Source organism: Aethalodelphis obliquidens, unplaced genomic scaffold (assembly GCF_003676395.1).
Source record: "Aethalodelphis obliquidens isolate GAN/ISIS:26980383/991018 unplaced genomic scaffold, ASM367639v1 scaffold18, whole genome shotgun sequence".
Taxonomy (NCBI): domain Eukaryota; kingdom Metazoa; phylum Chordata; class Mammalia; order Artiodactyla; family Delphinidae; genus Aethalodelphis; species Aethalodelphis obliquidens.
The window spans coordinates 29,948,563-29,975,596 of NW_020837962.1; the positions used below are offsets into that span (position 1 = coordinate 29,948,563).

The 27,034-nt window shown below is 40.1% G+C and overlaps 1 protein-coding gene across 12 annotated transcripts in view; it reads right to left on the reverse strand.

Moving 5' to 3' along the window:
• SHLD1 (shieldin complex subunit 1) overlaps positions 1 to 20,571 on the reverse strand; it is a 91,349-nt gene extending 70,778 nt beyond the window's left edge. For 7 of the 12 annotated variants that reach the window (XR_003435181.1, XR_003435182.1, XM_027118208.1 and 4 more), the window contains exons 1-2: positions 11,754 to 11,983; positions 9,776 to 9,957 (exon numbers count right to left, since the gene is read on the reverse strand). Coding sequence is in view for 10 of the 12 variants with exons in the window: in XM_027118208.1 (XP_026974009.1) it covers positions 9,776 to 9,957; positions 11,754 to 11,806 (235 nt within the window). In the remaining 2 variants the exon portion in view is untranslated. Of the gene's footprint in view, positions 1 to 8,144; positions 9,681 to 9,775; positions 9,958 to 11,753; positions 12,764 to 20,527 lie in introns of those variants that run through there. The other 5 variants (XM_027118213.1, XM_027118218.1, XM_027118210.1 and 2 more) reach the window with 5 other exon arrangements.
• Positions 20,572 to 27,034: the final 6,463 nt, after the last annotated feature.

Genomic DNA, 27,034 nt, shown 5'->3' on the forward strand with positions numbered 1-27,034 from the left:
TGGGACAACATTAAATGCACCAACATTCGAATTATAGAGGTCCCAGAAGACAACGAGAAAGAGAAAGGGTCTGAGAAAATATTTAAAGAGATTATAGTCAAAAACTTCCCTAACATGAGAAAGGAAATAGCCACCCAATTCCAGGTAGCACAGAGAGTCCCATACAGGATAAAGCCAAGGAGAAACATGCTGAGACACATACTAAATACACAAAAAATATTACATACAAAGAAAAAGTATTAAAAGCAGCAAGGGAAAAGCAACAAATAACATACAAGGGAATCCTCAGAAGGTTAACAGATGACCTTTCAGCAGAAACACTGCAGGCCAGAAGGGAGTGGCAAGATATATTTAAACTGATGAAAGGGAGAAACCTACAACCAATATTACTCTACCCAGCAAGTATCTCATTCAGATTTGACAGAGAAATCAAAAGCTTTACAGACAAGCAAAAGATAAAAGAATAAAGCACCATCAAACCAGCTTTACAACAAAAGCTAAAGGAACTTCTCTAGGCAGGAAACACAAGAGAAGGAAAACACCTACAAAAACAAACCCAAAACAATTAAGAATATGATAATAGGAAAATACATATCAATAATTACCTTAAATGTAAATGGATTAAATGCTCCAAGCAAAAGACACAGACTGGCTGAATGGATAAAAAACAAGGCCCATATATATGCTGTCTACAAGAGACCCACTTCAAACCTAGGGACACACACAGACTGAAAGTGAGGGGATGGAAAAAGATATTCCATGCAAATGGAAATCAAAAGAAACCTGGAGTAGCAATATTCATATCAGACAAAATAGACTTTAAAATAAAGAATGTTAGAAGAGACAAGGAAGGACACTACATAATGATCAAGGGATCAATCCAAGAAGATATAACAATTGTAAATATTTATGCACCTAACAGAGGAGCACCTCAATACATAAGGTAAATACTAACAGCCATAAAAGGGGAAATTGACAGTAACACAATAATAGTGGGGGACTTTAACATTCCACTTATACCAATGGACAGATCATCCAGACAGAAAATTAGTAAGGAAACACAAGCCTTAAATAACACATTAGACCAGATAGACTTCACTGATATTTATAGGACATTCCAACTAAAAGCAGCAGAATACATTCTGTTCTCAAGTGCACATGGAACATTCTCCAGGGTAGATCACATCTTGGGTCACAAATCAAGCCTTCGTAAATTTAAGAAAACTGAAATCGTATCAAGCGTCTTTTCCGACCACAACACTATGAGATTAGAAATCTATTACAGGAAAAAAAACTGTAAAAAACATAAACACATGGAAGCTAAACAATACATTACTAAATAACCAAGAGATCACTGAAGAAATCAAAGAGAAAATCAAAAAATACGTAGAGACAAATGATAACAAAAACACGATGTTCCAAAACCTATGGGATGCAGCAAAAGAAGTTCTAAGAGGGAAGTTTATAGCAATTCAATCTCACCCCAAGAAATAAGAAAAATCTCAAATAAACAATCTAACCCTACACCTAAGGCAACTAGAGAAAGAAGAACAAAGAAAACCCAAAGTCAGTAGAAGGAAAGAAATCATAAGGATCAGAGCAGAAACAGAAACAAAGAAAACAATAGCAAAGATCAATAAAACAAAAAGCTGGTTCTTTGAGAAGATAAACAAAATTGATAAACCTTTAGCCAGACTCATCAAGAAAAAAGGGAGAGGACTCAAATCAATAAAATTAGAGATGAAAAAGGAGAAGTTACAACTGACACCGCAAAAATACAAAGCATCATAAGAGACTACTACAAGCAGGTATATGCCAAAAAAATGGACAACCTGGAAGAAATGGACAAATTGTTGGAAAGGTACAACCTTCCAAGACTGAACCAGGAAGAAATACAAAATATGAACAGACCAATGACAAGTAATGAAATTGAAACTGTGATTAAAAATCTTCCTGCAAACGGGACTTCCCTGATGGTGCAGTGGTTAAGAATCGGTGCTCCCAATGAAGGGGGCCTGGGTTCAATCCCTGGTCAGGGAACTAGGTCCCAGATGCATGCCACAACTAAGAGTTTGCATCCCTCAACTAAAAAAGATCCAGCATGCTGCAACTAAGGAACCAACGTGCCATAACTAAGGAGCCCACATGCCACAACTAAGGAGCCAGCAAGCCACAACTAAGACCCAAGCAACCAATAAATAAATAAAATAAAATAAATATTAAAAACAAATCTTCCAGCAACCAGAAGTCCAGGACCAGATGGCTTCACAGGTGAATTCCATCAAACATTTAAAGGAGAGCTAACACCTATCCTTCTCAAACTCTTCCAAAAACCTGCAGAGGGAGGAATTCTCCTAAGCTCATTCTATGACGCCACTATCACCCTGATATCAAAACCAGACAAAGAACTCACAAAAAAAGAAAATTAGAGGCCAATATCACTGATGAACATAGATGCAAAAATACTCAACAAAATACTAGCAAACAGAATCCAACAACACATTAAAAGGATCATACACCATGATCAAGTGGGGTTTACCCCAGGAATGCAAGGATTCTTCAATATATGCAAATCAATCAATGTGATATGCCATATTAACAAACTGAAGGATAAAAGCCATATGATCATCCCAATAGATGCAAAAAAAGCTTTTGATAAAATTCAATACCCATTTATGATTAAAAACTCTCCAGAAAGTGGGCATAGAGGGAAACTACCTCAACATAATAAAGACCATATATGACAAACCCACAGCAAACATCATTCTCAATGGTGAAAAACTGAAAGCATCTCCTCTAAGATCAGGAACAAGACAAGGATGTCCACTCTTGCTACTTTTATTCAACATAGTTTTGGAAGTCCTAGCCATGACAATCAGAGAAGAAAACTAAATAAAAGGAATCCAAATTGGAAAAGAAGAAGTAAAACTGTCACTGTTTGCACATGACATGATACTATACATAGAGAATCATAAAGATTCTACCATAAAACTACTAGAGCTAATCAGTGAATTTGGTAAAGTTGCAGGATACAAAATTAATGCACAGAAATCTCTTGAATTCCTATACACTAACAATGAATGATCAGAAAGAGAAGGAAAAAATCCCATTCACCATTGCAACAAAAAGAATAAAATACCTAGGAATAAACCTACCTAAGGAGGTAAAAGACCTATACTCAGAAAACTGTAAGACACTGATGAAAGCAATCAAAGATGACACAAACAGATGGAGATATACCATGTTCTTGGATTGGAAGAATCAACATTGTGAAAATGACTATACTACCCAAAGCAATCTAGATTCAATTCAATCCCTATCAAATTACCAATGGCATTTTTTACAGAACTAAAACAAAAAATCTTAAAATCTGTATGGTGACACAAAAGACCCTGAAGAGCCAAAGCAATCTTGAGGGAAAAAAAATGGAGCTGGAGGAATCGGACTCCCTGACTTCAGACTATACTACAAAGTAACAGTAATCAAGACAATATGGTACTGGCACAAAAACAGAAATATAGGTCAATGGAACAGGATAGAAAGCCCAGAGATAAACCCACACACCTATAGTCAACTAATCTATGACAAAGGAGGTGAGGATATACAATGGAGAAAAGACAGTCTCTTCAATAAGTGGTGCTGGGAAAACTGGACAGCTACATATAAAAGAATAAAATTAGAACACTCCCTAATACCACACACAAAAATAAACTCAAAATGGATTAGAGACCTAAATGTAAGACCAGACACTATAAAACTCTTAGAGGAAAACATAGGGAGAACACTCTTTGACATAAATCACAGCAAGATCTTTTTCAATCCACCTCCTAGAGTAATGGAAATAAAAACAAAAATAAACAAATGGGACCTAATGAAACTTAAAAGCTTTTGCACAGCAAAGTAAACCACAAATAAGACGAAAAGAAAACCCTCAGAATGGGAGAAATTATTTGCAAACTAAGCAACTGACAAGGGATTAATCTGCAAAATATACAAACAGCTCATGCAGCTCAATATCAAAAAAACAAACAACCCAATCAAAAAATGGGCAGAAGACCTAAATAGACATTTCTCCAAAGAAGACATACAGATGGCCAACAAACACATGAAAAGATGCTTAACATCACTCACTAATTATTAGAGAAATGGAAATCAATATTACAGTAAAGTATCACCTCACACCAGTCAGAATGGCCACCATCAAAAAATCTACAAACAATAAATGCTGGAGAGGATGTGGAGAAAAGGGAATCCTCCTACACTGTTGGTGGGAATGTAAATTGGTACAGCCACTATGGAGAACAGTATGGAGGTTCCTCAAAAAACTAAAAATAGAACTACCATATGACCCAGCAATCCCACTCCTGGGCATATATCTGGAGAAAACTATAATTCAAAAAGATACACATGCACCCCAATGTTCATTGCAGCACTATTTACAATAGCCAGAACTTGGAAGCAACCTAAATGTCCATCAATAGAAGAATGGATAAAGAAGATGTGGTACATATATATAATGCAATATTACTCAGTCGTAAAAAGGAACGAAATTGTGCAATCTGCAGAAACGTGGATGGACCTAGAGACTGTTATACAGAGTGAAGTTAGTCAGAAAGAGAAAAACAAGTATTGTATAATATTGCTTATATGTGGAATCTAGAAAAAATTATACAGATGAACTTATTTGCAAAGCAGAAATAGAGACAGAGACAGAGAGAATGGATGTATGGTTATCAAGGACGAAAGAGGGGAGTGGAATGAATTGGGAGATTAGGATTGACATATATACACTATTATGTATAAAATAGATACCTAATAAGAACCGAGTGTATAGCACAGGTAACTCTACTCAATGCTCTGTGGTGACCTCTTTAAGGGGATATATGTATACGTATAGCTGATTCACTTTGCTGTACAGCAGAAACTAACACAACATTGTAAAGCAACTATACTCCAATAAAAATTAATTTAAAAAAAGGAAGAAATGCAATTTTTTTGAATATTCATATTTAGTTGACTGGGTGTACCTAGTTAACCATTATTATTCAATTATTTAATTATTTGTTTGTTTATTTATTTATTTATTTTGGCTGTGTTGGGTCTTTGTTGCCGCACACAGGCTTTCTCTAGTTGCGGTGAGTGAGGGCTGCTCTTCATTGTGGTGCGCGGTCTTCTCATTGCAGTGGCTTCTCTTATTGCAGAGCATGGGCTCTAGGTGCATGGGCTTCAGTCGTTGCAGCACGCAGGCCCTAGAGAGTGTGGGCTTCAGTAATTGCAGCGCATGGGCTCAGTAGTTGTGGCTTGCAGGCTCTAGAGTGCAGGCTCAGTAGTTGTGGCTCACGGGCTTAGCTGCTCCGTGGCATGTCGGATCTTCCTGGACCAGGGATCGAACCTGTGTCCCCTGCATTGGCAGGCAGATTCTTAACCACTGTGCCACCATGGAAGTCTCTGTTCAACGTTTAATTTAGTGACAATTTACTGTAATTATAGATGTCACTATACACAAAGCTTATTTTTATTATGAATTATTTCTTTAGTTTTGGTTAACAGAACTGGAATTCCTGCATGAAAAGTAAAATATTTCTAAGCCCATGTATATGTATTTCCATATAGTTTCTATATGAATATGTGAAAGCACAACTTATGAGTGAAGTTTCTCTGCTTTTATATATTCCATTAAAGACAATAATAGAAATAAATAAAAAATTAAAAAAAAAAGAAGAAACTATAGGAGGATAAAGAGCAGATGTGAGAAAAGCTAGTTATGAGATTAACAATAATCCAGAAGACAGATGCTACTGGCAGGGACCAGGGTGGTGGCAGTGGAGACAAAGGAGAGCTGACAGGATTTGCTGATAGACTGGATATGAGATTAAAGAGAAAGAAAGAAGTTGAGGATGACTCCCAGGTTTCTGCCTAAGTGAACAGAAGGATGGAAGTACTTTTTTGAGATGAGAAAGCCTCAAAGAACAGGTGTGTCTATGTATATATGAGACGGTAGAGGAATCAGGAATTTGGTTATGTCAAATTTAGGAAGTCTAATAGAAATCTAAGTGATGATGTGAAATACATAGATAGTATAAATGTCAAGCCAGAGGTCCAAACTAGAGAGAGAAATCTGGGACTGAGCGGGGTACTGAGAGCATTTAAGGCCCCGAGACTGGATAAGATCACTCAGGGAAGGGTGTGATGACAGACAGGAGATCTGAGGACTCAGCCCTGGGCTCTCCAACACTAAGGGGCTGGAGAGGAAGGAATCAGGCAAAGAAGACTGAGAACGAATAAGACAGAAAAGTAAGAAAAAAAAATTAAGATGCTGCTTCCCAGAAAGCCCACTGAAGAAAGAATTCAAGAAGGAAAAAAGTCAATGCTGCTGACAGATCAAGAAGGAGAACGCTTGAGAAGTGACTACTGGATTTAACAATGTGGAGGTCATGACCTTGACAAGAGCTATTTCCATGGAGTGATGGAGATAGAAGCCAGGTTGGAGGGTTTTAGGAGGAACTGGGAGGAGACGAACTGGGGACAACAGGTGTAGATGACTCTTCTGAGGGTTTTCTGTAGAAGAGAACAGAGGAATGAGTCTGTAACTAGATGGGGATTTGGGGTCTAGGGTGGGCATTTTGTTAAGATGGGAGCTATTAAAGCATGTTTGTATGATCATGAGAATGACCAGCAGAGGTGGGATTAACGATGCAGGAGATTACCAGAAGTGACAACCTTGAGTAGGTGAAAGCAGACTGGAAGAGAAGGACAGGCAGGGATGGGTTTCCCACAGAAACAGGAGGGAAGGAAGCTGATGGATGTGAAGTGTGAGTGTGTGCTCATTCTCTTTTGAGTGCTTCTGTTTTCTTGATTAAATAGGAAACTAAGATTATCAGCTGAGAAAGAGGTTGAAGGAGGTAATGGGGGTTTGCAAAGAGAGAAGAAGATACTACAAAGTCATCCAAGAGGGCAGGAGAATGAACATGCTAGGAAAATAGTGTATGATGGATGGGCAGCAAAGAGGCTCAACTTGAGGTAGGAGGTTATGAATTTAATGGATCTTGTCATGAGGATGCGGAGAAAAGGGAACCCTCATACACTGTTGATGGGAATGTAAATTGGTGCAGCCACTGTGGAAAACAGTATGGAGTTTTCTCAGAAAACTAAAAGGAGAACTACCACATGACTCAGAAATTCCACTCCTGGGTACCTATCTGAAAAAAACAAAATCACTAATTAAAAAAGATACATGCACCCCAATATTCATAGCAGCATTACTTACAATTACTAAGATATGGAAACAACCTAAGTGTCCATCAACAGATGGATGGATAAAGAAGATGTGGTATACACACACACACACACACACACACACACACACACGCACAATGGAATACTGTTCAGCCATAAACAAGAATGAAATTTTGCCATTTGCAACAACAGGGATGGACTTGGAAGGTATTATGCTAAGTTAAAGAAGTCAGACCACTTACATGTAGAATCTAAAAAATAAACTAGGGACTTCCCTAGTGGTCCAGTGGTTTAGAATCCGCCTTCCAATGCAGGGGACGCAGGTTCGATCCCTGGACGGAGAACTAAGATGCCACAGGGCAACTAAGCCTGCGCGCCACAACTACTGAGTTTGCACGCCTTAACTAGAGAGCCCACGTACCACAAACTACAGAGCCCATGCGCTCTGGAGCCTGTGCGCCACAACTAGAGAGAAGCTCATACACCACAACTAGAGAGAAACCCACAGGCCGCAACTAGAGAGAAGCCCAAGCACCACAATGAAGAGCCCAAGCACTTCAACGAAAGATCCCACGTCTCAACGAACATCCCGTGTGCTGCAACTAAGACCCAACGCAGCCAAAAATTTTTTTAAATAAATAAATAAAATAAAATAAATTAAAATAAATAAATAAAACAAACTAGTGAGTATAACAAAAAAGAAACAGACTCAGAGGTATAGAGAACAAACTAGTGGTTACCAGTGGGGAGAAAGAAGGGAGGAGGGGCAAGATGGCGTAGGGGATTAAGAGGTACAAACTATTATGTACAAAATAAATAAGCTACAAGGATATATTATACAACACAGGGAATATAGCCAATATTCTATAATAACTATAAATGGAGTATAACCTTTAAAAATTGTGAATTACTATGTTGTACACGTGTAACATATAATATTGCACATAAATTATAGCTCAATTAAAAAAAAAATGGAGCCTGGTCAGCGTGGTGGTGTGCTGAGGTGCCCAGGCACTGAACTCATGAAGAGCTGGATTTCCAAAGCCCACCACATGCCAGGCATTACACCTCATACACTTTGACCCTCATTATGGCTGCCCCGTGACAAGGTAGGCATTACTATCTCCATTTTACAAATGAAGGAACCAAGACATGGAGGCCAAATGACTTGTCCAAGGCAAAACCACAGAAAAAAGTAGAATCAGAATTCAAACTAGACAGTCAAATGCAGCACCACCACTCCCCATGCCGTGCAAAATGGTTGTCTCAGGATATGAGTGCTCCTTCCCATGTTTAGACCTTTATAAGGGCTTCCAAAAGAATCTTTTTTCATAAAATGTCTAGATTTTAAACAAATACTCCAATATAAATATTTCAATGGTCAACTCAATTCAAATTAATAACAGTTGCTTTCTTTGGGATGGAAAGTAATGTAGAGGCAGCAGGATGGGAAGGGGAAGAGGAAAGGTTAAATGAACTAAGATTCTGAGCCTAGAAAGAAAAAGGATAAGAAATGATCTAATTCTTGCTCTGGAACTAAATTAAACAGGAATCTGACTGATCCTGATTACTATGTCCTGAAAATCAGAAAAGAATCATCAGGAAGTTTAAAAGTATTTTTTTTTTCATAGAATTCTTGAAGATAATGACAGGTACACACCCTACTTACTGCCAATGTTAAATTCATCTTCATTAAGGCCCACATTTTCTTAGTACCTGTGTGCTCTTTAAAAATATATATTTGGGTTTCTTAATATTAACAACAACAACAACAATAATAATAGCACCAGAATACTGTAATAGCAATTGCCTGAGCACCAATGTATGGCAAACACTATGATGTGTCCCTGCACTGTTCCCTGAGTTAAACCTACTCCATGAAGCAAGCATTTTGATCCCCATTTTGTAGCTGATTCTGGAACTCAGAGGGGTTAAGAAATATGACCTGAGTCACATAACCAGTAAGTGGCAAAGCTTTGAATATGTGGACCTACAGGCCTGGATTAGGCAATAAACAGGGAGGAGATGGGCTTTACAACCAGAGGTGGTCACTAACTATGTCAAAGAATTATCATTAAACTTAAAAAACAGACTTTTCGGCAATTCGGTCAGGGAAACTTACAGAAAAGTTGTTACCTAAATCCAGAGTATACTTCATAAGAGGAACACTAAAGTCCCTATGACACACAACAGGCCCACATGGCTATTTTCTGAAGTTTTAAAAGAACAAAACAAAAAACCAATTCTACCCTCTCCCAGTGAACCAAGTGCTCCCTGCCTCTAAATGGATTTGGATGGAGATCAGAAAGGGACTCAGACAAAAAGGCCTCCAGGAAACAGCTCCTTGTCCTGGTTCCACCAGGACAGGGAGGCTGTCCTTTGAAGTCTCTCCCAACAGTTTTGCTTAGATAAGATGTTTTTCTCCCCGAGACAATGAGATCTGCCTTTGGAAGACAGAGAAACAAACTATCACATATAGGTATATGTCAGGATTTTTTTGTTTGTTCAATGTTAGTTTGTTTTAAACTGTGCTTCTTACCTGGATCCGTATCAGAAGAGCAAGGAATAGAAAAGGCTTCCTCAGAACTAAAAGCCTCACTGTTGGCCTCCTGGCTGGGTCTCTGCAACACGTAATCCCTTATGTCATAAGCTGATGGCAGGTCCAAAGCATTGCTCTCCTCTGATTGGCTTCCTGGAGTGGCTTCCTGATTTGCCATAGTCCTGCCATGGAAAAAATAAAACAATTCAATACAGAAGGTATTGCATAAGAGGAGCCTCCATTACAGCCATGGCTTAAAGCACCTTAAAGGCCAAAAAACAGTAGAACCAAAATAATTTACTTTCCTGTTACTAACAGTCTTCCTTGTCTTTGCTTTACTTTCCTGTTATTAATGGTCTTCCTTGTCTTTGCTTTAGACCCAGCATTTGTTTACCATGTTTCTTCATCATGAGAAACAAATAACTCTCAGCACAGAAAGAAACCATGAATCATTTCAGCTGGAAAGTGAACTGCATGTCTGATAAGGATGAAATACTGTTTAGCACTATAATCCAAGGACTACACAAATATTTAATGAGATGGGAAACTGTCCATGATATATTAAATGGAAAAAGATTTAAAAACTATAGGTAGGGTTTGATCCATATTTTATAAAATATCGTGTGTGGGATGTGTGTGTATGAAATATACAGACCTATAGCTAGAAAAAAAAAGTCTAGAAGGGTATATCCCAAATTAATTCCAGTGATAATTAACTCAGTGGTTTAATTTCTGGGTAGTGAAATTACAGGTGATTTGCATCTTCTTCTGTGGCCTTCAGACAACTGTTAACATGCCAGGCCCCAGGGATGCAAAGATGAATGTGATAGACACTTCCTTTGAGTTGCTCAGGTTGGGATGATCCAAACACAGGGACAGACAGTGCTAACACCATGATAAGATGAAGAGGCGCCCAGAGAGGGGCAGTAGGCTTTCTGAAGGAGGCTGTCCCCAAGTGTGGGGCAGGCCATGGCCAGGGGACAGTATGAACCCCAGAGGAACCAGCTTGGGCAACCACAACTGGCAAGAGGTGTTGAGAGTTTTGGACATTTCTTGTTAAAAATTAGGTGTCCCTTATCCCTCCTGGTTGATGTCTACCTGTGGGCTGGAGGGCTCTTTGCAGTACATCCAGCCCTGCCCACCTCTCTGTAAAATAATTATGGGCCTGGAGAGATCCTGGACCCTCTGCTACTCTCTGCCTCTTAAGTTGTCATCAGTAAATCTTACTATGGTCAACACCACACCCTGTGACTACCACAGGCCACCAGGTACCATGCAGAGGAGACACATGGTCAGATCTGCAGATTTGGCAGCTGGACAGCAGGCAATCTCAGGAGCGACAGGAATTCAGACAACTGTTGTGGTCCCAGTGAGAGAGGAAGAGCAGGGCAGGGCACTAGCAGCCAAGAGCAGGGGACAGACTAAGAAGATGTTTAGGAACAGAAATAAGAGTCAAACTTAATAACTGAATGGATAAAAGGGCTAAAGAGGAACCAGAAGTCAACAAAGAGTGGTAGCTTCAGTGACAGGTTTGTATTATCAACTGAGTGAGAGCAGACCGGAGAAGGATAGGTTTGGGAGGAGGCAGTATTCCAAATTATGGGATATTATCCAGCTGTTAAAATGACAGTCAGAACTTGAAAGATCTATGTCTGAATGACAGAAGCAATTTCAGAATAACATGAGCAGTATAATAATACGAGTAGTTAACATTTATTAAGTGCTTTTTGGTTGCCAGGCATTGTGCTAAGAGCTTCATCTCCAACAGCCCTATGAAGCAGGTAATCTTATTATTACCCTCATTTACAGTCAGATAGTCGGCCCCAAACACAGGAGAAGTAGAGTAACTAGCCCAAGGAAACCCGTCCAGAAAGTACCAACCTAGGATGAACCCAGCTCCAGAGCCTCCCGACTGCAGCCCAAACTACCACCTGATCAAGCAAAGATAGGAGGTATAAAAACAAATCAACAGAGAGACCTGGCAAGACACCTCTCATTTGAGGACACCCAGTCACATGCTGTTGTGGACATTCGCTCAGGCAGACAGTGAGCCAAGATATCAGCTGATTGCTTCTGGAAGGAGTGAGGTGATCAAGATTCCCAAAGAAGCAAAAACATCCTGTCTTTGCACACTGCTATATTAGCCAACCAAGCCCGAAGTTTCAGCAAACACCTCTGCTGCAGGCATCTGTGGCTCCTCCTTCTGCCCTCATCTTACCAAACACTGCTCTGGAGGTTTCTGGAAGGGAACAAACAGGTTAATAAATGACAGCCACGTATCCTGCTTGCCTACAAAGTTGCATTGAAATCAGCCAGCAACAGAAGTCGTTATTAATGACATGGAACAAAAGGAATCCTTTTTGAAAACAAATAGCACCTTGATGTGATATCTATCTTTTCTTTTATAATCACTTATATTAAATGTCAAATACATCACAAACTGGTTATTTGAACAAAAAAAAGAAAAAAACAATCTACTGAAAGGCAGAATCCTGTTTATTACAAAATAAGTACCTGTGCATGTAAAACATTATTTTGGATTCAATGAATTTGTACAGGAGAAATCAAATAATAGGGACAGGTGAGACCCTTCTAATGATCTGAAACTACCTAGGCTGGCCAAGTAGAATGCAATGATTATCCTTTGCCCCAAAACTTTTGATATGTGGTTCAATTTCCTTCTCTAGAAGTGCTTATTTTCTTCTCTTAAAGGTGCTTTAATTACACAATCTAAATATTATTTTCCAATACTTGGGAGTATAGGATGCCTTGTGACTGCAGGCACAAGAAGTTTCTCAGTACATAAATACCTGCTTACCAAGAGAAAGCAGCCATTGCTCTACAGATTCTTACAAATCTACAAAAACAACTCAGTCAGGGTCCATGTATAAGAAGCAGTTTAATTTCATTTACTTTTTTCTTTTTATTTTTGGCCACACCATGTGGCTTGTGGGATCTTAGTTCCCCAACCAGGGACTGAACCCAGGCCATGGCAGTGAAGTGCCAAGTCCTAACCACTGGACTTCCAAGGAACTATGTACTTTTTTTTTTTTTTTTTCCAATTAAGGCTCTTTCCTCCCAATATTTTAGATGAAAAATTTCAAACAAAGGATAGTGGAAAGAATTTAATACAATGACCATCCATATAGCTACTGCCTAGATTTCTTTATTCTTACTCAATTTACTTAAACACCAAAACAAAACCAAAAACAGTTCACCCATTTCTTCCACCACTCTCCCCCCGCCACTTCTGACAACCGCCAATCTGCTCTCTGTATCTATAAGCTTAATATAAAGTATTTGTATTTCTCTGACTCATTTCACTTATAGTGGTCTCAGGGACATTCATGTTGTTGCAAATAGCAAGATTTCATTCTTTTTTATGGCTGAATAATATTACATTGTACATATATATCACATCTTCCTTATTTACTCATCCATCAATGGACCCTTAGGTTGTTTTTCTATCTTGGCTATTATAAATAATGCTGCAATGAACATGGGGGTGCATATATCTTTTCTAATTAGTGTTCTTGTTTTCTTTGGATAAATACTCAAAATTGGAATTCCTGGATCATATGGTAGTTCTATTTTTAACTTTTTGAGGAACCTCCACACTTTTCTATAGTGGCACCAATTTACATTGCCATGAGGTTTCCATTTTCTCTATATCTATGCCAACACTTGTTATTTCTAGTCTCTATTTATTTATTGGCCACGCCCTGCGGCCTGTGGGGTCCTAGTTCCCTGACCAGGGATCAAACCTGCACCACTGCATTGGAAGCACAGAGTCTTAACCACTGGACCACCAGTCTTTTTTTTTTTTTTTTTTGCGGTACGCGGGCCTCTCACTGCTGTGGCCTCTCCTGTTGCGAAGCACAGGCTCCGGACGCGCAGGCTCAGCGGCCATGGCTCACGGGCCTAGCCGCTCCGCTGCATGTGGGATCTTCCCGGACTGGGGCATGAACCCATGTCCCCTGCATCGGCAGGCGGACTCTCAACCACTGCACCACCAGGGAAGCCCAGGACCACCAGTCTTTTTGATATTAGCCATTCTGACAGGTGTGAGGTGATATCTCATTGTGGTTCTGATTTGCATTTCCCTGATGATTAATGATGTAGAGCATCTTTTCATGTACCTGTTGGCCATCCATATTTCTTCTTGGGAAAAAATGTCTACTCATATCTTCTACCCATTTTTTAATTGGATTGGTTGTTTTTTTGCTATTGAGTTGTATGGGTTCTTTATATATTTTAGATATTAGCCCCTTATCAGATATATGATTTGCAAATACTTTCTCCCATTCAGTAGGTTGCCTTTTCATTTGTTGATGGTTTCCTTTGCTGTGCAAAAGATTTTTAGTTTAATATAGTCCCACCTGTTTATTTTTGCTTTTGTTGCTTTTGGTTTTGGTGTCAGATTCAAAAAATCATCATCAAGACCTATGTCAAAGGACTTCCCTGGTGGCACAGTGGTTAAGAATCTGCCTGCCAATACAGGGGACATGGGTTCGAGCCCTGGTCTGGGACGATTCCATGTGCCGCAGAGCAACTAAGCCCCGTGCGCCACAACTACTGAGCCTGCACTCTAGAGCCTGCAAGCCCCAACTCCTGAAGTCCCTGCACCTAGAACCCGTGCTCCACAACAAGAGAAGCCACCATAATGAGAAGCTGGCGCACTGCAACGAAGAGTAGCCCCTACTCACCACAACTAGAGAAAGCCCGCAAGAAGCAACGAAGACCCAATGCAGCCAAAAATAAATAAATAAATAATTTTTTTTAAAGATGTATGTCAAGGACTTTATCACCTCTATTTTCTTCTAGGATTTTTACAGTTTTAGGTCTCAAGCTCAAGTCTTTAATCCATTTTGAGTTAATTTTTGTGTATGGTGGTCCAATTTCATTCTTTTGCATGTGCTGTCAATTTTCCTAGCACTATTTATTGAAGAGACTGTCCTTTCACCATTGGACATTCTTGTCTCCTTTCTCATAAATTAATTAATATATGCATAGGTTTATTTCTGAGCTCTCTATTCTGTTCCATTGATTTATGTGTCTGTTTTTAATGCCACCATACTGTTTTAATTATTATAGCTTTGTAATATAGTTTGAAATAAGGGCACATGATGCCTGCAGCTTTGTTCTTTCTCAAGATTGCTGTGGCTATTCAGAATCTTTCATAGTTCAAAATTTTTTTTTGTTTGTTTTATTACTGTGAAAAATGTCATTGGGATTTTGATCAGTATTGCATTGAGTCTGTATATTGTTTGGGGTAGCATGGACACTGTAATATTAATTCTTCCAATCCATGAGCACAGAATATCTTTCCATTTATTTGTGTGTTCTTCAATTTCTTTCATTAATTTCTTGTAGTTTTCACTGCACAGGTCTTTCACCTTCTTGGTTAAATTTATTCCTAGGTAAAAACAAAAATCTTTTAAAAAGAAAAAGAAAAAAACTTATTCCTAGGTATTTTATTTTATTTTATTTTATTTTATTTTTCTTGCGGTACACAGGCCTCTCACTGTTGTGGCCTCTCCCATTGCGGAGCACAGGCTCCGGACGTGCAGGCTCAGCAGCCATGGCTCACGGGCCCAGCCGCTCCGCGGCATGTGGGATCCTCCTGGACCGGGGCACGAACCCGCATCCCCTGCATCAGCAGGCAGACTCTCAACCACTGCGCCACCAGGGAAGCCCTATTTTATTATTTTTGATGCAATTGTAAATGGGACTGTATTCTTAATTTCTCTCTCTGATAGTTCATTATGCAACCGACTTTTGTGTGTTGATTTTGTATCTTGCAACTTTGCTGAATTTGTTTATTCTAACAGTTTGTTGATGGAGTCTTTATGGTTTTCCATATATAATATCATGTCATCTTCAAACAGTGACAGTTTTACTTCTTCCTTTCCAATAGAGATGCCTTTTACTTCTTTTTCTTGCCTAACTGCTCTGGCTAGAACTTCCAGTACTATGTTAAATAGAAGTGGCAAAAGTAGGCATCACTCTCTTGTTCCTAATCTTAGCTGTGGGCTTGTCACTTATGGCCTTTTCCTAGATTTCATAATTAACATTTTACTATGATTTTCTTTATCAGATAACCAGCTATCCAACTCTCTATTCATCCATCAATTCACTTATTTTTATACATATTTCCATTTAAAAATTGATATAATGAAAGCTTCTGAGGGGATGTGTATGATATAATCAATTTGCATCTTCAAAGGCTCACTCTGTCAGCTGAGTGAAACACAAATGAGAGGAGGGTAAACGTGAAGTAAGGAACACAGCTAAGAAGCTCTGCAAAAATGTCCAGAGATGTGCAGGGGCTCTGGAGTTGGAGAGACTGCTCTCACTTTTTAGCTGTCACCTTGGGCAAGTCACTTAACCTCAATTTCCTCATCTATAAAAATGGCTTGATTACTATGCTTACCTAATAGGGTTGGCATAAGGATTACATAAAATTAATGCATGTAAAATACTTAGTACAGTCTCTGTGCTCATGATGGTTAGCTCCAATAAGTAAAACAGTAATAATTAAAAAACAAATCACAGGCTCCTCTCTTCCCAGCCAACCACCAGCCCATTTGCCCCTCTACTTCCCATCCTATAGCCATGTTGCTTCTTTCATTCTTTTCCAGTAGATTCTATGGTTCACAGTCTTGTTAATACCCTGAACTTCCCTGCCCTGCCCATTCTGTCTTTTCATCACACTCCTTTGGCAAAATTGAGCCTAGACGACCTCAACTATCTCCCTATTTTCTGTGTGCTGGACATGAGAGTCATCAAACAGGTCAGGGCAGACTGGCTCTCTCTAAGTGTCTGAGCACCCACCTGGAATGGGCTATCTGGCTAAATGGATCCTGAGATGTTTATCTCATAACTTCCTCTCAACCCCCTCTTCGACTCTTTCATATTTTCTCCACTCTTATTCAACTCAGACCCTCTCCATCACTCACATACCTTCCTCCTCTTTTCAGTATATCATCTCACTTCCTAATTGACAAGGGAAACAGAAGCCAGCAGAGAGGAACTTCTTCAGCTCTCTCAACATAACAAAGGCTCCCACGTCCGCACACTGCTTTACCTCTCTGTAAAACAGGGAGCTGTCCCTTGTGTGGCAAAGGCCAACCACTCCACCTGGGCTTTAGATTCCACTCTCTGGACTTTTCCAGAAGCCTTCGGAGACGATAATCCCTTCTCTGGCTTCTGTTCCACTGGATCTTCACTTACACTTTTCAACAGGCCCAAATCACTCCCATTTTCAATAAAACCTGGTGTGTAAAAGAATATCCTTATTCTTTGGAAATACCACTCAAATATTTAGTGTTAGGGAGACATGATGTCTGCAGTATGTGTATATATATATATATATATATATATATATATATATATATATGAGAGAGAGAGAATGATAAAGTAAATGGGGCAAGTGTAGACAATTGATGAATCTGGAAAATGTTATTTGGGAGTTCCTTGTACTAGTCTTGCAATTTTTTGAAGGTATAAAATTATATCAATATGAAAATTGTCAAGAAAGAAAAGCAAAACGAAAACCTTTGACACCTGCCTTCCTCACAGCCAATCTCCTCTCACTTCCACAGACTTCTCAAGAGTCTAGAATTGGCTCATTTTCTCATCTCCACCAACTCAATCACTCCACCATAACTTCTAGAAATTCCTTCTTCTGACACTCTTTCTTTACTTTTCAGGAAGCCACTCACCCAGCTGACATCCCAGCTAGGCCTGTTCCTTCCTGCCTCCTCTGTGGCTCATCTTCCATCTCCAACTGGACTTCCTCAAGGATATCCCAAGGCTTTCTCCTCTTCTTTCCTCCTCTGAAACATTAATTACCACCCAGAAACTTCTAGCCTGGTTCCCCCAACCTCTGACCCCACTTCTATCTTTCCATCAGGTTTTCCAATAAGCCTTGCTTCTTCCCACTGCACCTGTCCTTCCCTCTTGTGGATAACTATTCTAAAAAATGGAAGACGGAACACTTCCCAGTTTACGCAATGAGCCCACTGTTATCCTCACACCAAAACTAGACAGAGACATAACAAGAAAACTATAGACCAGTATCATGAATACAGACACAAAAATCCTTGACAGAATACTAGCAAAATGAACCGAGCAACATATAAAAAGGATTACACTCCCTGACCAAGCAGAACTTATCCCAGAAATGCAAAGTTGCTTTAACATCTGAAAATCAATCAATGTAATACACTATATTAGGATAAGGGACAGAAACAACAACAGACACACACACACACAATCAACTGACAAAGTCAAATACCCATTCATGATCAAAACACTCAGCACACTCGGAAAAGAAGGGAACTTCCTCAATCTGATAAAGGGCATTTTTGAAAAAAACCATAGCTAGCATCCTACTTCATGGTGAAAGACTGAATGTTTTCCCCTTAAGCTCAGGAACAATTTAATATTAACTGCTCTCATCACTTCTATACAACATTGTACTGGAGCTAAAACCTTTAGCTGCACAATTAGGCAAGAAAATGAAATAAAAGGCTTCCAGATTGGAAAGAGAGAAGTAAAACTATTTCTATTAGCAGAAGACATGATCTTGTGTATAGAAAGTCCCAATGAATCCACTTAAAAAAAAACTACTAGAATAATTAAAGTTAAACAAGGTTGCAGGATACAAGATCAATACAGAAAAATCATTTGTATTTATATACACTAGCAATAAACAACCTAAAAATGAAATTGAAAATATAATTTTGGACTTCCTTGGTGGCACAGTGGTTAAGAATCTGCCTGTCAATGCAGGGAACATGGGATTCAAGCCCTGGTCTGGAAGATCTCACATGCCGCGGAGTAACTAAGCCCATGCACCACAACTACCGAGCATGCGCTCTAGAGCCCACAAGCCACAATTACAGAGCTCACGTGCCGCAACTACTGAAGCCCACATGGCTAGAGCCCATGCTCCGCAACAAGAGAAGGTACAGCAGTGAGAAGCCCGTGCACTGCAACGAAGAGTAGCCCTCGCCTGCTGCAACTAGAGAAAGCCCATGTGCAGCAATGAAGACCCAACACAGCCAAAAATAAATAAAATAAAATTTTTAAAAAAGAATGTAATTTCATTTACAATAGCATCAAAAAGAATAAAATACTTAAGTACACATAATGAAAAATATGTAAGTCATGTACACTGAGAACTATTTTAAAATGTTGAAAGAAACTAAAGTTCCAAATGAATGGAAAGACATCCTATGTTCATGGAATTGAACACTTACTATTTTAAAATGGCAATATTGCCCAAATTGGTATATGGATCAATATGGTTCTTACAAAATCTCAGTTTTTTTTTTTTTTAAATTTGCAGACATTTGACAAAACTGTTTAAAAGTACATATGGAAATGCAAGGGGCCCATAAAGCCAAACCAATCTTTTTTTTTTTTTTTTTTTTTTTTGCGGTCCGCGGGCCTCTCACTGTTGTGGCCTCTCCCGTTGCGGAGCACAGGCTCCGGACACGCAGGCTCAGCGGCCATGGCTCACGGGCCCAGCCACTCCGCAGCATGTGGGATCTTCCCGGACTGGGGCACTAACCCATGTCCCCTGCATCAGCAGGCGGACTCTCAACCACTGCGCCACCAGGGAAGCCCAAGCCAAACCAATCTTGAAAACGAAGAACACAAATTTGGAGTACTCATACTTTCTGATTTCAAAACCAATTATAAGCTGCAATAATCAAGACTGTGTAGTATTGGAATAAAAACAGTCAGTGGAATAAAACTGAGAGTCCAGAAGTAAAATCTTACAGTTATCGACTGAAGTTCCCTAGATGCCAAGACAATTCCGCAGGGCAAGGACAGTCTTTTCAACGCTAAGACAGCTGGATATCCACATACAGAAAGGTAAAATGGCTCAAGTACTTTGGAAAACAGTTTAGCAGTTCCACAAATGGTTGGATCAGGCGATCCCACTCGTAGGTATATGTGCTCAAGAGAAATAAAAACATGTGTCCACTCAAACTGTACACAGATGGTCACAGCAGCTTTATTCATAAGAACCAAAAAGTGGAAACAATCCAAATGTCCATCAACTGATGAATGAACAAAATGTGGTATATGAATACAAGGAATATTTTTCTGCAATAAAGGAATTAAGTTCCGATACATGCTACAACAAGAACAAACTTTTAAAACATTATACTTAGTGAAAGAAGCTAGTCAAAAAAGACCACATGCTGTATGCTGCTATTTATATCAAATATGCAAATTGACAAATCTATAGAGACAAAAAAGTAGACTATCAATTGCCTAGGACTGGGAGGCCATAGTGAATAGAGAGTGACTTTTAATGGGTACAAGGTTTTTCTTCGAGATGATGAAAATATTCTAAAATTAGATTGTGGTGATGGATGCACAATTCTGGGGATATATGAAAAACCACTGAATTTTACACTTTAAATGGGAATTTTTTATAATATGTCAATTATGTCTCAAGAAAGTTGTTTTTAAAAAAAAGAAGAACCGAAGCTCATTTAGACACACTGCACGCAAATTCTGGGGCTTCCCCAAGGCTTTCGCTGCAGAGGCCGCCCGTGGTGGGGTAGGAGGGGTTTGGGAGCAGGCCAGGGAAAGCAGCCGTAACTTCCCAATTAGGAGAGAACGGCCTGATGCCTTGCGGAGACCCCCTCCCTTCCCCCAATCCGATCCACTCGTGAGTCCGCAGAGAAAACTGGCCCAGAAAAGTCGCCAGGCCCCGATTACACTCACCGCCCCGCAACGGCAGCCGCCTCAAACCGGAAGCGGTGACTCCACGTTTGTTACCGGAAAAGCAGAGTTTGAAAGGAAGTCGCAGGAACCATCTTTGCTGAGGTCAGAAAAGAACAAGGGAAGGCAGTTACGGCCATCTTGACTGAGGGCATTGGCCCCGCCAACACCGCTTTCCACAAATGGCTAGTTCGGGAAATTTCTAGAGGTTTATTGATAAATGTGCTTGGTGGATACTAAAGGGAACAGAGAAATATTTTAAACGTTTAAAAATTCGAACGTCTACATTTAAATAAACGTAAAAAGTAGAGTGAAATTAACAAAGAGAATGTTAATATTTCAACATGTTGCATTCAGGTAGCTGTACACAACTGCCAGAACTGCAGGACCACGCGAAAGAGTTAAGGGTTATTGTTCCATTTCATCATCTTCTTGAAAACGTCCTGTACACTCACAGCCTCCTATAGATGTCTACACTGGGATAGAACCCCATAAATCAGGAGTCCTACACTAGCTGAGGTTTGGCCAACTACCTGCCAGATACTTTGAGCTTATGGCAAGCAAGCTGACTGATGTAGTGACCTTTTGAAGACAAATTTTTTTTAAATAAATTTATTTATTTTTGGCTGCTTTGGGTCTTCATTGCTGTACGTGGTCTTTCTCTAATAAGTTGCAGTGAGCAGGGGCTACTCTTTGTTGCGTTGTGTGGGCTTCTCACTGCAGTGGCTTCTCTTGTTGCGGAGCATGGGCTTTAGGAGTGCAGGCTTCAGTAGTTGTGGTGCACGAGCTTTGTTGCTCCACGGCATGTGGGATCTTCCTGGACCAGGGCTTGAACCTGTGTCCCCTGCATTGGCAGATGGATTCTTTTTTTTGTTTTTTTTTTTGCGGTACGCGGGCCTCTCACTGTTGCGGCCTCTCCCGTTGCGGAGCACAGGCTCCGGACACGCAGGCTCAGCGGCCATGGCTCATGAGCCCAGCTGCTCCACAGCATGTGGGATCTTCCCGGACCAGGGCACGAACCTGTGTCCCCTGCATCAGCAGGAGGACTCTCAACCACTGTGCCACCAGGGAAGCCCATATTTAGACAAACCTAACAAGGCGACTGTAAATTTCACTTTTGCTTCCAGCTTTATGCTTTGATAATCAGTGTATAAATTTTTTGTTAATATTTACTTATTTATTTATTTGCTGCACAGGGTCTTAGTTGCAGTATGTGGGATCTAGTTCCCCGACCAGGGATCAAACCCAGGTCCCCTGCATTGGGAGTGCTGTCTTAGCCACTGGACCACCAGGGAAGTCCCAATCAGTGTATAATTTTGATTTTCTCTTTTTTCCATGTGTATCTCACAAAAATACACATGCTACTCTTCCAAAGTAGCATGATAGATTGTGATTAGAGAAAGCCTGGAATGACATTAAGTTATTTTCCCGTCCGTTTTAGGAATGATAAACTCAAATATAACTGAATGAAATTAATTATCTCATTATGCAACCATTAAAACTGACTTTAAAAATAACAACTTGTTGGGGAACTAAGATCCCACATTCTGTGGGGTAAGGCCAAAAAAAAAAAAAAATTACGACTTGCTACAGGACTTCCCTGGTGGTCCAGTGGTTAAGACTCCATGCTCCCAATGTAGGGGCCCATGTTCGATCCCTGGTCAGGGAACTAGAACCCGCATGCTGCAACTAAAGGATCCCCCGTGCTTCAGTGAAGATCCCGTGGCTCACCCAAATAAATAAATATTAAATAAATAAATAAATAAATATATATATATATATATATATATATATATATATATATATATATCAAAAGAAAATCCTGGATCATGCATTGCATTCTCAGTTTTCATGTCTCTTTACTCTCCTTTAACCTCCGTTTCTGTCTTTGTATTCTTGACGTTGACATTTTTGAAGAGTACAGGTCAGTTATGTTGTAGAATGTCTCTCAGTGTGTTTGTCTGATGCTACCACCTGGTTCTCAATGGCATTGAACATTGCTGATCACTCCCTCTCTCTAGAAAGCCCTTGTCCCTGAGTTCCCCTGATACCACCTTCTTCCAATGTTTCTCTTTCGCCTCTCAATCATCTAAATCACCTTTACAAACTCTTTCTCTTCAACGTGGACCTCTCTCAGTGTTCTTAAATCGTCTTCTCTTTTCCCTCCCATGCAGATGATTCCCAAATCTCTAAGCCAGTCTCCTCCTGCGATTCAAGTTAACATATCCTCCAGTACCTTTATCTCAACCTCCGCCACAAAAATTGTAAGAAAGAAGTGTTTATTATTTGCCGCAAGTAAGAAAAACATCAGGACCTCTCCCAAAGCAGTGTCTTCCCAAAGCAGTGTCTCCCTGAACAGCATAATTGAGGAATTTTTAAGCTAAGCATACATGCATATTCATGTAGGGGTCTGAGCAGAGGATAATTAGCATAGAATTGGGGCAAAGGTTGACAGAGTCCAAGCTTTCATTGACTGTAGTCATGAAGGTCAGTAAATGTCAATATCTTCATCCCTTAAGTTCCAATTGATCTGGTGGTTGAGTGCTGGTGGGAGCAGTGGTTAAATTCTGCAAAACAGCTCAAGAAATTGCTTCAGGTTAATTTTTACCATTGAAACAGAACTGGGAGTATTTACAACAGATTTATTATCTTTGTTATTGTTACTTCTCTTGCCTGATAATAGTCATTTGTTCCTGCATTCTTTTTTTCCCTTAAGATCATTAATTACTGAGAATCGTTCAAGGGCAAGCATTGTGCCCAGGCTTAGATCACAAAATTGGCTTAGGCCAAAAATGGCTTCTCTTATGTCAAGAAAGCCATGCCTGGTTCTCTGAGTAACCCCTACACTATCTGCTTACACTCCCCCCCACCCCAAATCTCCTGTCTCAGTGAGCCAGAGCGTTTGGTTGCCAAAGACAGAAACTTTTTCTCCTCCTTTGTCAGCATGTCCCATATCCATCAGTAATCTTACAGATTCTTTCTCTTAAAGATCTACTGAATAGATCTTAATTCTCTCCATCCTCACTGCAACTTGCTGAGTACAGCTCACCATTATTCACCACCTAGATGACAAAAGCTTTCCATCTCCCCCTGAAGCCAGAGTTCTCTTTCTCTTCTTTTTTTCTTTTTTTTTGGTCCCTCCGCTCAGTGCTGAGCCCTAACCACTGGACAACAAGGGAACTCCCCAGAGTTTTCTTTTTTAAATGAGGAGTAATCATACCACTCTCTTGCCCTCCCTCAGGCTGAAACTCAAACCTCTTTTTTTTTTCAATTATTTTTTTAAAATATTTTTTTGGGGGGCCACGCAGTGTTGCATGTGGGATCATAGTTTTCTAACTAGGGGTTGAACGCAGGCCTCCTGCAATGGAAGGGTGGAGTCCTAACCACTGGACCACCAGGAAATTCCCTGAAACTCTTAACTAGGCTTAGAGGACCCCTACTCCTTATCTCCCATTACTATCCCCCAACCCTCCACCTATGCACCATTTTCTTTTCCTTAAATACTCCACACTTGCTCTCTCTCACCTCTGAGCTTCTTACCCATACAATTTCCTCCTTAGGAACACTCTCCTCTCCTCTTCTTCTGTCTCTCCCATGCTTCTGATCTCAGCTTTAGGGAATTCTTCCAGGAAACCTTCTCTGACTTGTCAAATAAGAGTTAGTTGTCCCTCCCAGGAAAGCTCACACTCTTCCTGATTATCCTAAACTCCTTTGCCTTTTTGGTTTCCCCCACTAGACTGTAAGTGCCTTGAGGGCAAGTACCATGTCTATTTCATACTTGTAGTCTAGAGCCCTGCCTAATGACTCACATGGAAGTACTCAAGAAATTTCTGTTATATGCAGGAATAAATAAATCTCTTCCCAGGTCTCCTCCATTCCCCACCCCACTCAACACTTACAACCTGCAAGAAATGTAAAAAACATGACTTTTTCCTGACCTGTTATCAGTGAAACAACCCTTGGAGCCTTTTGCCACGGTCATTCTTTCCCTGAAAAACAAGTTTGTTTACTTATAAACTAATTCTCATTTATTCTCCTGTGGCCTTTCTGTGATAAGTTTTATCTTTCTGATGGGAGCAATTTCCTGGAGCAATTTCTGAAGACTGGAGTGACTTTCTTTGCCATATAGCATGCCTCAGACCATCCTTTTTGGTAATACCACTTTCACTTGGTCAGTGCACAAGAAATGAAAACTAATTGAAGTCATCATCAAAACAAAATAGTTAATAATTGGGACCTTTAATCTGCAGAGATGGCAAAACAGTTTATTGCATTCCAAAAGGGCCAAAAGGGAATGCTGTTTTGCCATTGATTGTATAATGACTGTATAAATTGAGTTATGTCACAGTTTTATGAAACTTTTATATTTCAGAGTAGAATTTTCTACCATCAGCTAAGCAAGCTACTTTAGCCAAATCTATTTCAGCAGAAAGAAGTCATTTTAGGTGAAAGACCAAAATAGCTCTTTCAAAGTAGAATAATATTGTTTGCAATGACCTTATCTCTCTTTGTCATTCTGAACCGTGATCTAATTGCTCTTCCATCTGGGGAGTTACCTTTAAGAAAGAAGAAAGGAAAACTTACTTCAAGGGTTAGGTAACTGATGAATTTCAAGGCATCTTATTGTTTTTCAGTCATGCAATATTATAAAACTGTAACTAAGCAATAAGTTGATAACAAAGGAAAGAATATCAGATAGATATTCCCTGACCAGACTGGAAGATCCATAAGGGTGGAGGTGTGGGTTTTATTTACCAATGAATACCCAGCACTGGACAGTCTGGGTATTCATTGGATAATGTCTCACTCATTATAATGAACATAGGCTTGGACCTTAAGATCTAAAAATCAGTGCTAGCACAATACTAGGCAAATAGTAAAGACTTTAAAAATACTGCTTATTGGACATTCCATGATACTGGAGAAAAACATCTATTCCTAGCAACTCGACCCTATGAGGACTTAACAAATAACATATGATTTCACGATGAAGGGGACAGATATGTCTGACCAACAGCCCAGAGCCACCATGGACTGTCTACACTCAACCGTGGAGCAACAGGTGCCTGAATGTGCTGTCAGGAGACTGAGCTTCAAACCTAACCAATTCTATGAGTGTAGCCATTTAACTGCTGTGAGCCTTAATTTTCCCACCTCTAAATCCTTTCCAGGACTATTAAAAAAAAAAAAAAAAAAACTGCTTGATGGAGTAATTGACTGGCTGATGGCCAACAATACTAAATTCACTTTTCTCCCAAATTAATGATTTGAGCAAGGCCAGTGTCTCCCTTGATGTAACAGGAAGAGAACGACCAAATCTCTAGAAACTCTTATCAATGGAGAAGGCACTGACTTAAATCTGCATAACAAGCTTTCCCTTGTTTACTGTGCTTTTCCTGTGCCCATAACTGACTGGCCCCACCCTCAACATCCTCTCTTGTCTTTAGCTGAGGGTAGTCTTTAAGGTGAGAGTTTGGGCCATTTTGGTGAGTTACTCAGTTTTCCTGGGTCTCTCCCATGTACACATGTTATTGAACGTATTTAATTTTCTCCTGCTATTCTGTCTCATGTCAGTTTAATTCTAGACCAGCCAGAAAAACCTAGAAGGATAGAAGAAAATGTCTTCCTCCCCTACAGAGGCTTATTATCCCTTAGGGTTTCTGTGGGCCAGTTTTCTGGCAGTGGCATGGTTAGATGCAGTCGTGTCCATACTGGCTTCTTCACAGAGCTATAAGAGTGTGCTCACAGCAAAGTGCCTGGATTCCTCGAAGCAAGGGTAGCAAACTTTTTCTGTAAAGGACTATATAGTAAAGATTTTAAACCTTGTGGGCCACCTCCAGGTTCTGTCATAAATTCTTCTTTTTTTAACTATATTTTAAGAATATAAAAACCAATCTTAGCTCACAGTTTATACAAAAACATTCTGCAGGGCTTCCCTGGTGGCGCAGTGGTTGAGAGTCCGCCTGCCGATGCAGGGGACACGGTACGGATTCGTGCTCCGGTCCGGGAAGATCCCACATGCCGCGGAGCGGCTGGGTCCGTGAGCCATGGCCGCTGAGCCTGCGTGTCCGGAGCCTGTGCTCCGCAACGGGAGAGGCCGCAACAGTGAGAGGCCCGCGTACCGCAAAACAAAACAAAACAAACAAAAAAAAGACATTCTTCAGGCTGGATTTTGTCCATAAACCCTCATTTGCTGGTCCCTGCCCTAGAGTACGCAATCCAAGAGACCAAGATAAAGCTGCCGCGTCTTTAAAAGCCTAGCCTGTGAAGTTACACACTGTCCCTTCCACTGTATTCTGTTGTCACTTATGGCCTGATTCATTGTGGAAGGGGAACTACATGAGGGTTTGAAGACTGCTGAAGGCAAGGATCATCTGAGGCCACCCTGGAGGCTGAACCACACGGTATGTTTAAACATGTCTGAGAAGCATACATTTGATTGTCTCCAAATGATATTTTTATTATCTTTGACAATGACCTTCTGAAATAAGGAGAGACCATGCAGAGAAT